Source organism: Phytophthora cinnamomi, assembly GCF_018691715.1.
Source record: "Phytophthora cinnamomi strain GKB4 chromosome Unknown Contig14, whole genome shotgun sequence".
NCBI lineage: Eukaryota > Oomycota > Peronosporomycetes > Peronosporales > Peronosporaceae > Phytophthora > Phytophthora cinnamomi.
Genome location: NW_027150947.1, coordinates 2374922 through 2391999, shown reverse-complemented (window position 1 = coordinate 2391999; position 17078 = coordinate 2374922). Strand labels below are relative to the sequence as shown.

General features: G+C 52.2%; 2 protein-coding genes across 2 annotated transcripts; one reads left to right on the top strand and one right to left on the bottom strand.

Moving 5' to 3' along the window:
- Positions 1-1993: 1993 nt before the first annotated feature.
- IUM83_01448 (DnaJ subfamily C member 13) lies at positions 1994-12280 on the bottom strand (the record flags this gene model as incomplete). Its single annotated transcript, XM_067925303.1, has 6 exons — positions 1994-3454; positions 8669-8815; positions 8889-8968; positions 10322-10511; positions 10588-10779; positions 10862-12280. The coding sequence occupies 6 exons, from the start codon at positions 12278-12280 to the stop codon at positions 1994-1996; spliced, it is 3489 nt and encodes a 1162-aa protein (XP_067797203.1).
- Positions 12281-12489: 209 nt separating this feature from the next.
- IUM83_01447 (uncharacterized protein) lies at positions 12490-16552 on the top strand (the record flags this gene model as incomplete). The annotated part of the gene is made up of 3 exons (XM_067925302.1): positions 12490-13030; positions 13116-14783; positions 16332-16552. 3 exons carry the CDS (start codon positions 12490-12492, stop codon positions 16550-16552), a joined length of 2430 nt encoding a protein of 809 aa, XP_067797133.1.
- Between the last annotated feature and the right edge of the window lie 526 nt (positions 16553-17078).

Below are 17078 nucleotides of genomic sequence, written 5' to 3'. Positions count from 1 at the left end.
AGGAACTCGCGCATCCTGTCCGCTGCACCCCCGAGCGACCAAGGTTCCGTGACCCCCTTCTCCGCGTCACTGTATCCGGTGCCCTCGGGCTGGTCAAGGTAGATAACGTGAGCGAGACCTGTCCATGAGTACGGATTGAACGAGAGTTTGTCGGCCTCGTCGTCGAACATGCAAGGCCCATTCTCAAACAGCAGTGCGACCAACCCAGAGCACCCTGGACCGCCGGAGAGCCACAGCATCACGGGGACATCATCTCTGATGGAGGACGATTCGTAGAACACGTAGTAGAGACTGTTAAGTGTTCCGGTTTCCTTGGCAAGGTTCTCTCCACACAACGACATCGACGACGGATACTCGTGAGCAAGGTCACTCGCTTGGGCGAACGCGAGATCGCCTCCGGAGATCGTGCTACATCGCGCAATTAGCGCCACCAGGAGCAACCACCAAGCGAGAAGCTGCATTTCGGATGGCAGACTGCGAGTGCAGGAATCCTGACAGGATCCCCGTGACCGCTCACGTGCGACCTTTGCTTTCGAATCTTCGGTGAAGATTGCGACTAGCGGAACGGACAGCGATGCAGGCGGCCTGGAAACCGTGAAGCAGTTGAGAGAATGAAAGCCGGGGTTAGGAATAGCTCGTGAGCCAAGTAAACGTGTCAAATGATCGCACGACAAAACATCTCAGCGTGTGTAGAGCTACCGGTGGGTTCTACTAGCCGGACGATACTGACGCGATCCATCCTTCCCACAAGATGCCATGGGCTTAAAAGAAGATGGAGTCCATGCTGGCGCAGAGAGGGTCGTAGCTGGCGACGAGAACTTCCGGAGCAGGAACTTCTGTGAAGCTTTCTGGTTGGCTTTGCTTGGCCGGTTGGAGGCCGCCGAGTTGACCGGAGTTGCTCCGTGGAGCTGCAGGCGCTCCGAATTTTGAGGGCCTGAACGCTGTGGAAGGAACCTGCAGTACTCAACTCGTTAGTTTTGCTCGATCGACAGCAGATACGTACCCCAACAACTGACCTGGCCGATTCGGTGCCCAGAACTGGCAACACTTGGCCGGTGTCGTGACTGCGTAGTTCCTGACATGTCAGCATTACGACTTGTTTTTATGGGCTGGACAGACTTGCTTACAGCACTTTGCACTGCTGCAATTGGTGGCTCCGAATTTTCGCCGCGTTTTGCAGTGGCTGTCGCCTGTGTCTTGTCTCGCCAGGTTCCATTGAGTCGGAACCGATCCAACGACCCAAGGCTGGTGCTTTGCTGGCTTCTTCCTGGTGCTTCCTTCACCTTCTTTCGCTGCCGACGATTTGGGGCTCCTTCGTTTTGGCGCTTCGCCCGTGGGCGGGCTTCATTCCTGCGACCAACAGCTTTCCCCTTGCCGCTGCGACTACTGCTAGCAGTAGTCTCGATCTGTAGCAGCTTGGTGTGCTCTCTTGACGCACTCTTCCCCTGTGGCTGTGGTGCTGGAGATGGCGTTGCCGCTAAAGTCTTCAGTATGTCTTGATGTTTGCTTCCAGCCGGCTTGAGGCCGTTTGCGGCGAGCTGCTCTGTCGACTGAGGGTGCTTGACTTGGCGAAGGTAGCGATCCATCCGCTGCTGCTTCGCGTTTGTCTGGTGACTCGTCAGCGTCTTGATGTACCGGAGGATGCTGCTGTCTCCCGAGTTGTCGTTCGAAGCTGCATAACCCCCCGCATCTCGCCGATCTGGGGTCGTAACAGAGCGCTGCAGCACCGCATTCTGCTGCCAATTCATCTCGACCGGCTAGATGCAGCCGCGACGTGTGGTGCTAGCTTAACGAACAGTTAACTCGGTGAGGAATCGTCCTCTACCTTGCGCCTACCTTGCTCAGGTCGTGCGTGCACTCAGGAATGCGGAATGCGGAGTGATGGTCTCACTTCAACTTGTATTATTGTCAATGTTAGTGTAAAATATAGCATTTTAGTGTAAAAGATAGAAGATAAAAAACGATGTTGCTCTTCAAGCTACATGTACAGCAGCTATCTGTTGAACCATTTCTTACGGCCCTTGGACTTGTGGCGGCTGTATATGGCAGCAGCTCGGCGACCTCGTCGGGAGATGGTGAGCGATGTGAGCGACGAGTTTGGCGCCGTGGAACTCGGCGGCTTCCACGAGTCCAGCAGGGAATATCGTCGCTCAGACGGCACGCCACTTGTCCCGCTTTGTCGACTCAAGTATGTCGACGTCTCCGAAGGAACTTCGCCTGTCGCTTGTGTGTGCCGTCGAGTCGATGGCGCTTGGGAGTAGTCGAGGTTGATGCTACTCATGGGGATGTCGCCTACAGCTGAGACCAACCCGTTGATCTTCTTCACCTCGACGTCGTCTGGCCTCATCGGCAGACTTCCACGGCGCGGTCGCGTGGCGAAAATGTCTTCATCGTCCTCATGCTCGTCGTATTCAGCCGCTTTTTTTGAGTGATACTGGGAATCGACCGGCTCGTAATGAGCTCCCAGCGTCGAGTAGCGGACCGATGTTGGAGATGGTAACGGCGAGTGATGCGCGGCTTCGCCCTTGTACCGGAAACTACGGGGCGCAACGGCATCTCCAACTTCAACAGCACCGTCCGCGAAGTTGATGCTCTTCGGAGGTGCTCGGATAAACGTGGCGTCGATGTCAACTTCGCGCTCGTCAGGCATGGCTTTGATGTCGACGCGGATGGAAGGCTCTCGCTCGTGATCCACATCGAAGCTTTGAGTACTTGCTATCATAGCTGAGGGCCGTTCTCTCGCCTGATCCACATCGAAACTTTGCGTACTCAGAGTGTCTGGGTTAGCCGATACAATGTTTGTTGTCGTGGTTCCCACGGGCTGCTTTGATTGCGGCTGTCCAGTCTTCGTTGAGTTACGAATTAGTGAAGGCCTGCTTTCCAACGTGAAGTTGTGCCATCGACCCATGAAGCTTCGTGATATCTGCTTCAAATGGGTTTCCTTCGGTTCCTCGGCGTGAATAATCCTCAAGACACGGTTCACATTGGACAGGAGAGGTGCTTCGAGCTGCTCTTTGTTTTCTACTATTCCTTCCAAGAATGCGAGCATTTGAGGGTAGTATTTGAGATCTTTTAGCCAATACTCAGGCTCATCCTTCGTCTCGCTTTCTGTAAGTGCCGCGTTGCGAGCTTCCAGGACACGACGGAGAACCTTGAGCAACGGCGGGATGTCCGGATGTTGCATAGTGACTCGACATATTAGCAACTCCACGAAGTCTTTCGAGGTGATCTCCGGGAACTGCACCAAGCGCCGGGCGATTCGCAAAACGGAACGGTACGGAAAACTTGTAATCAAGTGCTGATTGCAATAGCGCACTAGTTTCACAATCTGCTCTGGCATGCGATTATCAGCGATGCTTTCATCGATATCAAGTGAAGCCCGCAAGATGTGCGTAATCGCCATGGTGTACTTGTCGATCTCATCAGCTGTCTTCTTCAGGGTGTCGGGGGGATTCTGTAGATCAAAGCCCATCAAAAGGTTGAGTTGAGTTCTCCAAAGCTGGAAAAGGAGCTCCAGGTTGTAGGCTGGGTTAGTCAACTTTTCTGGATCTGGTCGTGACAAGAAGCGATCGATATATAGACCAGCCACAAAGTTGTGTGGTAACGGAATAACATCAGTCTCGTCATCCAGTAGGACGGAATCTCGCTTTGCGATTGATCGCTCCATTCGATTTCGACAAATGATTTCGTCGAGCTTCTTGCGCACTTCGGTTCGCCTGTGAGAGTTCCATATCAAATCACTCTTCTCGTGATTATCGTCGAAGAACCGTGTTGCCTTGTTTGGATCCAAGTGAATTTGATACACTATCGGATACGGAAGAAAGCGACAGAGTCCGCTGTACATATTCTCTCGTAGATCTAGATCTTTCGTCAACAATGCGTATAATACTTCGAACGCAGGCTCTCGTAGAGCTTCAGCTCGGAGAAATTGTTCGTGAAGAACATGCTGCCTAGATTGAAGAGCGATACCTAATATCTCGACCCAGAGTCCGCTGATGTGAACGTACTCAGCGATCACGAGACAAGTATCACACAACTCAGCCAGACAGGACAAAGCATAGAACGCTTGCTCATAGGCGAGGTGGTCTGTGATCACCTGAAGGCACCATGTAAACTGACAGAAAGGTGCCAGCATACGCTCCAAATTGCACTCAAAACCACAGATTTTGTTAAGAATAAGTAGCGCGAGCTCTTGGCGGTTCAGGTAGTCCACGTTACCGAATTCAGCCTCCATGTCGGTAGAAACAGCATCGGATGCGACCTTTGCTTTAAACCCATAGGTCGATAATGACCGACGAGATGATATAGACACAATCTTTGATTTGTCGTCACCGGTAAAAGGCAGCAGATATCTGCCAAGCGTTGCAACAGATATTGAAGCGTTCACAGGATCCACATCGTCAATGTGCTGCTCCAAGCATTCCACTATGGCGGGTCGAAAGGCGGGTAAATCACAAAGAAGACTTAAGCAGTCCAGAGCAGGTAGTGTATCCGAATAAATCGCGATGTTGGGGTCTCTGTTCTCGTTCAAAAATAAGAACAGTTCTGACACAAACTCAACGGCAGTGATCGGATACAAAATATCCTCCGTAATTGTTTGTGGATTTTCCACTGATTTCTCCAGTAAAACCTGCAGATAGACTCCTCCAACAGACGGCTCAGAGCTTAGACATTCGTACGAGTAATTTGTAACACTTTCCAAAATGGAAATTCCGTCGATGCTTGAGTCCATGTAAAATTCGTCCGTAAGTTTCTGCGAGAGTTCATGTCGCGTGTTTTCATTCCAAATGCATGTAGGTTCGCATATATCAGACAACAAAATTGCACAGAAATCACGACCATCAGGCTTGGCGAGAAGCTCCAAGAAGTTTATTGGAAGGAGATTTGCCAAGGCATCAAGCCCTGCTGATCGACGGTCACCATCCGGACCCAAAGCTAGTGAGCGGAGTACCCCAAATGCACTCTCTAACATTTCACGCTCTTGCTTTTCCAGAGCAGTCGTACTTTCCTGTGTCGTATCAATTCCTGACGAACTCTCTGCGGACGCCAAAATCAAATAGAGACCTTTCCAAAACACTCGCGTAGAATGCATGATTTGCTCTTGCAGTTCAGGGCTTCTGCAAAGGGACGACGCGATTTCAAATGACATTTTCTGAATACGCCACGGTTGAATGTTCTCGAACGAAAGAATAACATCATCGAGCAATGAGTATACGCGCTGGGCGTATTTGAGCTTGCTCCCTCCGTTTTGAGATGGGAACTCCGTCGCAGTAAAAAACGAGGTGTTGTCATCGTCCCCAAAGGTGCTAAAATCAAAAGTCTTGGACGGCGGCACCTCGTTCGATGTACTGTTATCTCCCTCCATAAGCGATTGTACTCCTTCTTCGGATGCGAGAATCAGCTTCAAGATGCAGAACATGCTCTCTTTCTCTTCCACGTCGTGACCTGATGCACACCTTTCTACTAATTCGAGAATCGTACCCCAGCTATCTTCGATTTTTACGACCAACGGACCATTTTGTGGTGCAACGGAGAGCAGTTGTTGCAGCACTTTTCTTGCAATACCTCGAAATTTGGATTCGCGTTCCGATCGAGAGGATAACACACGGATGAGCAGGTCAAGTGTTGAAGACTCAAATGAAAAGAACTGATAGCCAAACTTGTCCAGCAATTGCAACTGTGCCTTCAAAATCCGCTCGATAACTTCGTCTGACGTTCGTCCACCGCTAGCTTTGTTTTTATGCTCGAGTGCCGCAGAAAGCGAGTCAAACGCATGACGAACTGCCGCCACTTCAATATTTTGTTGGCACAGCTCCCGATAGCGTGATCGCAAGGCAGATGAAGAGTACGTTGCATCTTCACTCCAGCCGAAAAGCTTGTACGCGTCCGAGTGATCCATATCGTCATCCATACCATCTGCTTGACGCCGTGCTAGATATCGCCACTTCTCTTCGATACTCTTCATCAAGAATACAGGATCATCTACCTCTTCGGCCTCTGAACTCGACTGGTTGAATGTAGAAAGATAGAAGCCGCTCAAATAAACGTCCCCGGACAACTCTAGGTAAGATATGGGAGGAATGGGTGTGTGGTTGTATCTTGCCGCCACGCTTGTTTTCAAGCTATCTTTGAACTCCAGCAGATGCTCATCCATCATTTCTTGTAAATGTAGCCTCATTGGTGATGACCATACCGCACGCTTGTCGTGCTTGCGACCACAATACACATCTGCAAACTGCTCTGGTGTTTCCGAGTCCAGAATACCGATGAGGGATTCAGGAAGAATGTCCGTTAAATAACTCTGCCCAGGGAATCGATCAGAGGATCTTTGAGAACGATGAATACGCTTCAGTAGCGCTGCCTCCGGAACGAAAGCAGGTACCTTGTCAGTCCCTCTAGGATTCGCAGCCGTAGACAGAATAAAATAGAAGATTCCATATAGGTATAACTCTTGTACCGCTTCTTCGCTCAGAGACATCAGCATCTCACAGACGTACCGTCGAACATTAGGATCATTCACCACGAGTAACTGAACCAGCAAGGCTAACGATGACGTATTAGCCACAATTGTGTTTACCAAGGCTGGCGGCCACAGATTTGTGTTCCCAGCTGTTATGGAGTGTTGATCTTTGATCATGAAGTTTCGTAATGTCTTCAAGGCAAATGCTGCACAATTCGTGTCAATCGGCTCGTCGGTTAGCTCCATCCAGCGCAACTCGGGAAATTCAAACATCGACTTCCAAATGTGATCATCGCTGTCATGGGCGGAGCAGCAACAAACATACAGAGCGCAAATTTGCCGATGTCGAATAAACGGGTCAGCATCTAAGTACTCTTTCAGACCGTTCGCTGAAAACGGGCCTCTAACCACACTCCCTTCGTCTGTTTCTCCAACAGCCTTTAACCTGATACTCCATTTTAAAGCAAACCTCGTCTCATTGTAGAGGGATAGTTCTGCTATCGGAACGGAGGAGGTTTCATCAACCTCCGAAACGTTCAGGGAGTCCATCATCGGTATATCACCAGAATCGTTCATCACGCCACCAGTTACAGCCGCTGTCTGGCCTCGGTGCGACAACACGGACATGTACAGCAACACTTGGATGTGATTCTTTGTACACAGCTCGGAACAAGCGTCACCAGACAAACTTAACCCAGACATCAGCTCAACGATATCTTGGATCTCACTTGCCAGGTATGAATTACGTAGAAGCTCGGTGAGGAATCGAGCGCGGTGCTTTGTAATTGGCCGAGCTTCAGGAAATACGTGGGCTAACTCGATCAAGATTTTTAGCATGGAGTGACCATGCTGCTCGTTACCGGTTCCTCCATAAAATTGAGGAAGTCCATTGCTTCCACTGGCGGACCAATCGTTTGTTCCCGATAGCGGGATATTGTTGAGGTGAAGATGCTCTAGCCAGCACTGATACACCTCGTTAAAAAACTTCGCCGGGTCCTTAGCAATATCCATGCTCGCAAAAAAGAGGCTGGTTGAGTTTTTAAGCTTTCCACGATGCGTTCCTGCTTCCATTGAGCGGGCTATTTGGGCAACTTCAGCCAACTGCAATGATCCATCGTTTATCCTTTCGGTGATGACGCGCAGGTAAAAACGATCAACTTGAAGTTCTTGGGCAATGCTTTCGTACCTCACTGAAAATTGGGCGTGATTCCATTTAGGTTCACTGCTTCCTTTTCGAGATACAATCAAGGATAACGAAGCTGCTCGATTAGTTTTGAACTGATCGAATTCGTTGATTGCCAACGTTAGAGCAGCTTTTAATTCTGCTCGTGTCAGTTCGTTCCAAATCAGGTCAGGCAGCAAAAAGTCTTTTCCAACCATACTGGAAAGGAGAGCCATGTCTGTCGATGACTCACCAGGGTAATTCAAACATGAAGCATCCTCCTTGACTCTAGCCTCTTTCACGGAGCCGCTAGCAAACAATGTTCCAATCTGGAGCTGCATGCGGCGGATGAACCATTCGGAACCGTCAACTTGCTTTTGAAGCTGAAGCCGGGTTTTCCGCCGTACAGACTCTGTCTGCCGAGCCCGCTGTTTTTTTAATAACTTCCGTACCATCGGGCTTGAAATCATTCGAATAAATCCATGGGGAAGGATCCTCACCAGCAATTCATGGGATGCTTTGTGGTGAGTTACCCAGATACTCGCAATATACTGATATGTTTCTTTTGCATTATCGGAGGGATGGAAAAACGCTTTGTGGAGGTGCCTTAGAGTCAGTCCGGAATCCAGAGCAAGGTCACAAATACGTCGTCGAACTTTGTGATCGCCGTTGTCAACAATCACCTTCAAAACACAAATAACAGCGGCAGACAACCCTGCGACCATATTTTGTGACGCAAGCTCCAGCAGTAGTGCATACTTCCCCCCCAAAGCCTTCACGATGACATCAAAGTGATTGTTGTCGGTGCTGTGACGAGAAACAACTAGCACATCTAGCACCAATTGCAACATGACCAATGTAGAGCTGGGATTGTGTTGCTCCAGCAGGTCAGTCAGTAGCGATATCAGCTTCTTGTGCTCAAACACTTGATACCGAATCGCCTTTTCAGCGGCTCGATGCGCATTGGATCGCGATTTATCGGCAACCAATGAATGAAGCGCGTTTACAGCCCACACAGTTGCGATAGGGTCGCCAGAGACCAATACCTGGGCCAGCGTCGGAACAAGAATCATAGCTCCACCATTCGACTGCTCCATTGCAATGCGATAACAACCGTCGTTAATGCGACAAAATGTTTCCAAAATGACACAAATCTCGCTGGCACGAATCGGAGGCTTGCATGAATGCTCGAGCTAGAAATACACAATACAATATTTCGTTAGAACCAACATATCACGAGACGTCATTTATAGTTTTCCAACGTACCAAGTTGTTGATTCCGCGTAGAAGAGAACCATATGAAAGCTTTTCCAAACGCCCGCGCATTAACTTTCCCGCGAAATCCTCTATTTCAACATTCATATTTAAGCTCTCCAAAGCAAAAGTAACCCGGTTTGTGGCCGACGTGATACTAACTCCTTCTCCACTCATGGTTTCAATCTCCTTTTCCAGGACAATGTGAGCGGGAATATACAGTCCGTCGTGGTTGAGGTAAAGAAAGCGTTCGTGCTCATCCTTCAACAAGACCCTTGGGGACATTCTCGGGTTTAATTTTGGGAACTCTCTGCTCAGCGATACGTCAAAGTTTTCGACGTAGCGATATCCGTCGTATAGTGCCGCCAAGAACTTTTCCATGTCGTATGGCACATACACTACGCGACTACAGTCTGAGAATTCCAATGCCACCACAGCTTGAGAATCATCACTCCCCAGTTCTGGTATCACTACCCGCCGTAGATTCTTCAGATCGTAGGTCTTTCTTGAAGAATTTGAGAATTCTTCAATGGTTCCATCAACAAAGCAGAGCTTTTTCTTTCGCAAGTGCGTTGATCCATGTCTGCCCGTTCGTCTTTGGACATCAAACAAATCGTTCGATTGAAAAGCGGAATGGTCCATGGGTGTTTCAACGTGCTGTTTGGGAAGTTTGTCCCGCGTTGTAAATCGTAAGTGAATACCGATAACACCAGCTAAGGCCCTCATTTTCTCCACGATATCGCTGCTTTGATCCGAATATATGAACTTTAATTTCGTTTTCGCCGTGAGTATGAATGCGTCTGGTATTGATGTGGCTCGAGTGATTTCTTCAATCGTGCGATACTCAATTTCATGAGTATGACGCCCCACAACTTGAACAGCAATGAGAGCACGTGGCGTTAGATAAAAGTTGGTCTTTTCTCGTTGGCCATTGGCTGTGCCAATAAATCCATTAAACTGACAACAGTCAACACTGTACACACGCTTGAACTCCTCAAAGTTACCCACCAAATGACTCATGAGCTCCTGCAAGAAAACATTTCGGCATCGGTAGCGAAGACGCAGGAATACGGGGTCGTCGTATTGATCTATCCCCATCTTGAGAGCGCCACACGCAGCCTCAAGAAATTGCCGGTATTGCCGAAGCAGCACTTCCGGATTCTGGACCACGACTATATTTGATTCAGTTTCAGTGCCACTAGACGAAGATCCTGCCGATGACAACGTATTGTGGCGGCTTGACGAGAAAATGTTCCTTCTGGATGAATAGATATTGGGGCGAGAAGAGATTACCGGCGCTACGCGCTGGCTGCTCGGCCCAAAATTCAGCGTCTCTCCAAAACTGAGCGTTTGTCGAGGGACTTTCCCATCATTTGACCGCAGCGGTGAACCCATATTGCCGAAGTGTAAAAATGCTGGATTTTTCGTCATTCGACTCAGAATACCCACGCAAGCCTCAACAGTTGCTAGCCCCGGAAAACTGAATAGAATTCGGAGCATCATTCGGTACTTAGTCGCCAGGTGCTGATACAGCGTTTCAGAAAGCTTCCGCTGCTTTTCAACGTTTGCCTTCACCAGCAGCAGTATAAATTGACACAGCTTCATTGTCGGTAGGTCAGAGAGGAAAGATCCCGTCTACGTGAACGACACGAATTAAAAAATTAGAGCTAAATCATGTAGCATGAAAATGTACGACTGGTGTCAAACTTACATGGCTGTCTTCGTCTAACATGGACAGTAGCGTCATCATGAAAAGACTGTTGGATAGCAAGAGCTGTCGGCACTGAAGCTTGTGTGCCTTCGACTCCATGAGCCGACTCAACATCATGAACATCCAATATGTTGCAATCGAGTTCTTGCTAATCAGTATTTTTGATATCATACCGATATACTCGTCTCCACGCTAAAACAAACAGCAAAAAAGAGAAAAGGAATGAGTTCGTCGTACCAATTGCGGCACGTATCAAACGACCAGATTAATGTACCTCCGTCAGAATTTGCATGAACTCATTGATAGCAGGAGGCGCGAGAGTTAAACGATAAATCGACTGAAGATATGTACTCACAAAGTCATGCGAAGCACCGTGGCGGTTGACAATGTCATATAGCTCCCGGGCAAGTACGTACAACACTTTTTCGTACGGTTTGCTGGGTTGTGCGATCACACCTGAAGTCGGCGTATTTGCATTAAGCTCCACTGCCAAAGAGTGCATCTCTTCGTCAAGCCCACGGGGAAGCTGTCGTTGCGAGCGCGCTGTCTTGCGATTGCCGAGAACCGCCAGTAGCTGAAGAATACTGGACTGTGCAACTCGGAGCTCACGATCCATCACATTCACGTTTGGCGCAATATTCGCGATCTTGTTGCCCTCTTGCAAAATTATCTTACGCGGGATCATGCGCACCCAATCCGCAACTTCAGTCATCTCCACACCCACCTGATAGTTCCCTAGCGCGTGACATGACGCCAACAGCTCACACACAATCTTCTCGCGCTGAGCAGAATAGTACTTTCGCCTGACTCCATCCACGTATACGACTTCAAATGCCTGCAGCGTATCTGGGTACATGATCAGACTGTAAATGCGCGACAGGGGGCGACTGGAGATCACCGTCTTCGCGTCCGCATACTCCGTAATGTACTTTTCCGAGACGGACAGTGTCCTCGGAGCAGCAGTCGACTCGTTCGACTGCGAAACCTTTAGCACTTGGTACTCGAACGACACACCGGTCGTCAAGGAAGCTTTGCCGTCGTCTTTCAACGCCGCTTCCATGGTTTTCTTGCGGTACTCGTTGATCTGCATGCCGTAGGCCTTCATGACTCTGTTGATCGCCTGTGCCAGCTCCGTGCGTCGTGGTACGATGAAGAGGCTGGAGTTGTCCGAGTGGTTCAGCGCAATGGCCTCGTGGTCGTCACAGATGAGGTCGATGGAGACCAGACTCGTGTACGGTATGTGGCTCATGAGGTCGCCCTCGGTGTCTTTCTGGTAGATGCCGTCCGGGCGGATCTCCACGACGCACGTGGACTGCACGCCGCTCTTGTGGTACTTGAGGCTCTGGAACTCGTGCGTCTGCAGCTCCGGGGGCGTCTTGGGCTGCGCGTCGGGCATCTTGGCGTAGTGCTGGCTGCGCAGGCGCATGAGACAGACCAGCACCTCCATGCGGAAGTGGCAGCGGAACACCGTCTTCTTGATGCGGTGGCGCGGCGTGTGGATGACGAAGTCCGTCTCGCCCTCCAGCACGTTGGCGCTGTCCACGTCCTCGTAGGGCCACGTGTTGGTCACGTGCTGGTTCTCCCGGTCCACCGTCGAGAACGAGTACTCGCCGAAGCACAGCACGCGCTCCTTGACCACGAAGCTGCCCACCTTGTGCACCATGAAGCGCGCCACCACGCGCTTCATCTCCATGGCGGGCCGCGCTCCTTCTCCTACCGCGCCGGTTGCCTTCTGCCTCGCTGGATTTCTCTCCAGCAGCTGGAGGAGCTTCCGGCAGCGGCGATCTTGCTCTTGCTTACGCTCTGCGCTCTGCGCGGTCTAAACGCAAGTGAAGCCATGCGGCAGAGAGCGCGAAAGGTCGCAACTTCAACTAAGTCCGAAGTGACCATCACTCCGCACAGATGGTGCGATCATTTCGCACACTCCGCATTATGCGCTGGTACTGCGTGCATCCAGGGCTGCCGCTGCAGGCGGAGCTGCGCGTCCGCGCGGCGCCCGCCAGCGGCTCGGCCGAGCGCGCGCGCGTGCCCCAAGGACGCGCCATCGCTGCGTGTTCCCCCGTGTTCCAGGTGGCCGGTGACACCGAGGACGACGCGCCCGTCTCGTGGCTGCAGGTGGCGTACCAGGACGCGGCGTCGGGCGAGACGGAGGGCGGCTTCATGATGGCCTCGCTGCCCGACGGCACGCCGCTGCTGACGCCCTGGGAGACGACGGACTTCCGCGGCTGCTGCGAGGTCACGGACCCGGCCGCGCTGCTGTTCGACGGGCCGCAGGAGACGGCGCGGAGCCTCGGGCCCGTGCAGAGCGTCAACCTGCTCTACTGCGTCGTGGAAGCGCGCGGGGGGAGGACGCGCATCTTCCACCCGACGCTCGAGAGCGCGTGGGTCGACTCGGAGCACGTGCACGCTGTGTGCTGCAGGCTCAAGCACGACTTCTGCAGCAGTAGGTGCCGCTTTTGGGGGGGAGACAGCTGGTGCCGGGACTTGAAGAGCTAATTGGGTCTGTCATCTGTCGTGCTGTGTTGCAGCCTTGCATACGTTCTATGAGCTGAACGAGACGCTGCCGGAGGAGGCGCAGATCGCGATCCGAGAGTTCCCGTCCAAGGAGGCGCAGGCGGTGGGGCTCTTGAGTCGAGGGGAGACGCTCGAGGTTACGGTTCGAGGCGGCAACTGGCTGAAGATTGCTGGGGGAAGTGTTGACAAGGCCTGGATCATGTGGCGGACAGACGCGCTGGAGCTGCTTCAAGAAGCGCCGGACGTGTGCTCGCCGAACTGCGAAGGGATTGCAGCCATACTTGACAACGCTGTCGCTGACGGAGGCGGACACGATCAAGTTTCCGTCGGTAATCAGACAGAATCGCCCTCTCCGCACGAAGTTGCGGGACAGATTACAGGAGATGGAGCATCCGGCCCGAGCAGCGAGATTAATTCTTCGCTAGAGCTGGATGCAGCTGCCGTTGCTGGTGTACCGGGTTCAATGGAAGAAGCGTCCACAGTTGTGAGCGAGTTGCCTGCTACAAAAGATATCCAGGACGAGGCTGAAAAGATAGAGACGAATGACCCCTCTCAAGATCATGACTCTGGTGTTTTGGCGAATTGTGCCATGAGCAAGGAAACAGAATCAGGGGATCAACCCATTCAGCCTGCGAAAGCCCTCCACAACGAGATTATTAATGATGCTGCAACCTCCGCCATCACCGCTGAAGTGGAGGACACGGCTGCCGCCAACGAGAACGACCCGGACGCTGTTGCCAATGAAGTAGTCGAGGAGGCCGGGCTAGCACAGGCTGCACAGTCGTGGGATGATCGGCCGATTCGGCCCGCACCTACAGCTTTTGATGCGAGTGAAGATGCCGACGGTGAAGTGCCGGATGCGGGAGTGGACCAGGCCGCGCTGTTTTGTGATGATCGACCGATTCGACCGGCGCCTGTTGTTCCTGACGTTGGCGATGATGACAATGCGACCGTGGAGGTGGTGGCCGAAGTGGAAGACGCCGTTGCAGCCGAGGAGAACGATACGGACGCTGTTGCCAATGAAGTAGTCGAGGAGGCCGAGCTAGCACAGGCTGCACAGTCGTGGGATGATCGGCCGATTCGGCCCGCACCGACAGCTTTTGATGCGAGTGTAGATGCCGACGGTGAAGTGCCGGATGCGGGAGTGGACCAGGCCGCGCTGTTTTGTGATGATCGACCGATTCGACCGGCGCCTGTTGTTCCCGACGTTGGCGATGATGACAATGCGACCGTGGAGGTGGTGGCCGAAGTGGAAGACGCCGTTGCAGCCGAGGAGAACGATACGGACGCTGTTGCCAATGAAGTAGTCGAGGAGGCCGAGCTAGCACAGGCTGCACAGTCGTGGGATGATCGGCCGATTCGGCCCGCACCTACAGCTTTTGATGCGAGTGTAGATGCCGACGGTGAAGTGCCGGATGCGGGAGTGGACCAGGCCGCGCTGTTTTGTGATGATCGACCGATTCGACTGGCGCCTGTTGTTCCTGACGTTGGCGATGATGACAATGCGACCGTGGAGGTGGTGGCCGAAGTGGAAGACGCCGTTGCAGCCGAGGAGAACGATACGGACGCTGTTGCCAATGAAGTAGTCGAGGAGGCCGAGCTAGCACAGGCTGCACAGTCGTGGGATGATCGGCCGATTCGGCCCGCACCTACAGCTTTTGATGCGAGTGTAGATGCCGACGGTGATGTGCAGGGCGTCGAAGTAGTGCAAGCACCGCCGTCTAGGGACGATCAACAGATCGGGCCATCACGTAGAGGGGGTGGCAAAGGAGAGAATGATGTTACTGATGTTGACGCTGCTGTGGAGAATAGTGCAGCTGCTCACGCGGTATCTGATGTGAAGGTTGTGAAGACCACACAGTCAACTGGTGCTGGAGAAGATCGACCAGTCCGATCAGTGCATGCTAGAGCAAAAGAAGACAACAACGGTGTTCCGAGTGATTTTTCACGCGTTGCAACTAGTGACGAAACAAATATGCGCGGCAGTACACCTACCACCCCACATTATGGAGCGACAAAGGAGAGCGTGTCAGCATTTAGCAGCGTCTCGGTCGAATCTTCAGGTGCTGGAAGACTTCAGCTAAGCCACTACTCGCAACCGATGAACCCTTTTGAAAGGCGTTATGCGGAGTCTGAAACTACATCGGGAAGCGAAAGTGGCGAAATCGCGCTTCTTGGAGGCTTGGAGGATGTGTTTGAGCCTGTTGATGAGTTACTTCCCGCTATGGCTGAAGACATCATACAGGAAATTGATAACGGCATCACAGGAGTATTATCAGCTGCAGCGAGCAACCTGGCATCTTTTGGAGCGGCAGGCGTTGGTGCTAAGTTGGATGATGTTAACCGAGCTGCTCAGGAGAAGACACTCTTTGGAAATACCAGCCCGTCCGATGGGATCTCGTATCTACAGCATTTCGGTATTGGAAGGTACTGCGAGCACAAGCAGTCCCTCGTTGCCTCTAGCGACGAGCTATCACAAGCAATGTACGAAGCCAACCAAGATGACTCTGATCTTGTGTTCCAAGCTCTAGTAGGCGACGAACCCCTGAGCGATGAGTGGTTCCACGATGTGTCCTTACGTGACCTCGATGGAGGCCCGCATCTGAGAGCGGGGCTGAAAACTACGTACGACTTGATCATGTCCAACGCCAGCCCAGAAGAAATCTTGGAGGCAGAACTTTCGGACGACGAGGAGGGAGCCTTCGATCTTGTGATGTCCTTCCAGTATCCAGTGCCCAAGCGAAGAGCTATTGAGCCAAGCAGAGCGCCTCCTCTCTTCAGGCGAGTACCAAGTGCTCCCACCGGAATGTCTGTCCCCGAGACAAAAACCGTGATCTCTCCGGTAAAACCGTCAAGCGAAAGCGATTTGGACGCTGATGATTCGCCTTCGGGGTCTCGACAACCGAGCCCAGCCAGCCACCGCACGTCGGTTTCCGATAGAACGTCTCCATTACTCGCCAAGTCATCTACGCCGCCGAAGAGCGTGCTACCGAGACAGCCTGCTGTCCCGCCCTCAACACCCGTACCGCCACCTGCAGGATCGCGACTGATGCAGCGAAAGTCCATTACAACTCCAAGCAGCATCGGCAAGCCACCCAACTCACTCGTGCGACCGCGTTCTTTCGTGCAGTCTTCACAGTTAGCAGCACCATCAAGCCCCGCACTCCCGAAGCCAGCTGCATCCGGTCTGACTCCAAGGTCACAAGTCTCGGCGTCTTCCATTCCTGCAGCTTCAACTTCGTCCATCGCGACTCCAAAGAGGTCGTTGCTGCAGCGGCGGAGTATGCTGTCGGCGCCGAGCCCCGCGAAGGCAATCGGCGCACCGAGCGCGACGACGAGAAGCAGCATCACGGGCTCGATCCCGAAGCCCACGGATGTGAGCAGCGGGCTGCAAGCGCCGCGCAAGTCGTTCGGCTTTCGACGCCCGTCGGGCCTGGCCAAGAAGACGTGAGTAGACCCTGCGCGTGGAGCGAGCCTGCGACGTCAGGAGCACATATTTATCGCCTGTGGGTTGCCGACTGGCTGACTGCTGTGTAGTCCGAGTGTGTGAAGTAGTAGAGCAAGTAGAAGTGCTTATTGTTGCAAAAATGACTTCGCTTGTGATTCAGAGCCATACTCAGGTCAAGTTAAAGTGTCATTTTATTTGAGCAGATGCTATAAGCTATTATAGACACTTTTCACGTTAGTATTGCGCGTCAATGGACAACGAAAGACAGCACGCTGCCATCGAATAGAAGAAGGAATGAACCACGTGAAAATGGCTTTAGATGCTCGTAGGTAGAGCTCTACATGTAAAACTTTTGCTCGTTTTTTCATCCTACCGCCCACATAGATACGAATTCACCTGCCAACTTGGTTTTTGTATGGGCATACTCCGCGCCAGCCTTGTACATTCGCATTTAGCCGAACGTAGCTCTCCGCGGCCCGCCAATCAGCGCGCGGCGCGGCTGAGCTCTCCTCAGCCGCTCGTGCAGCGC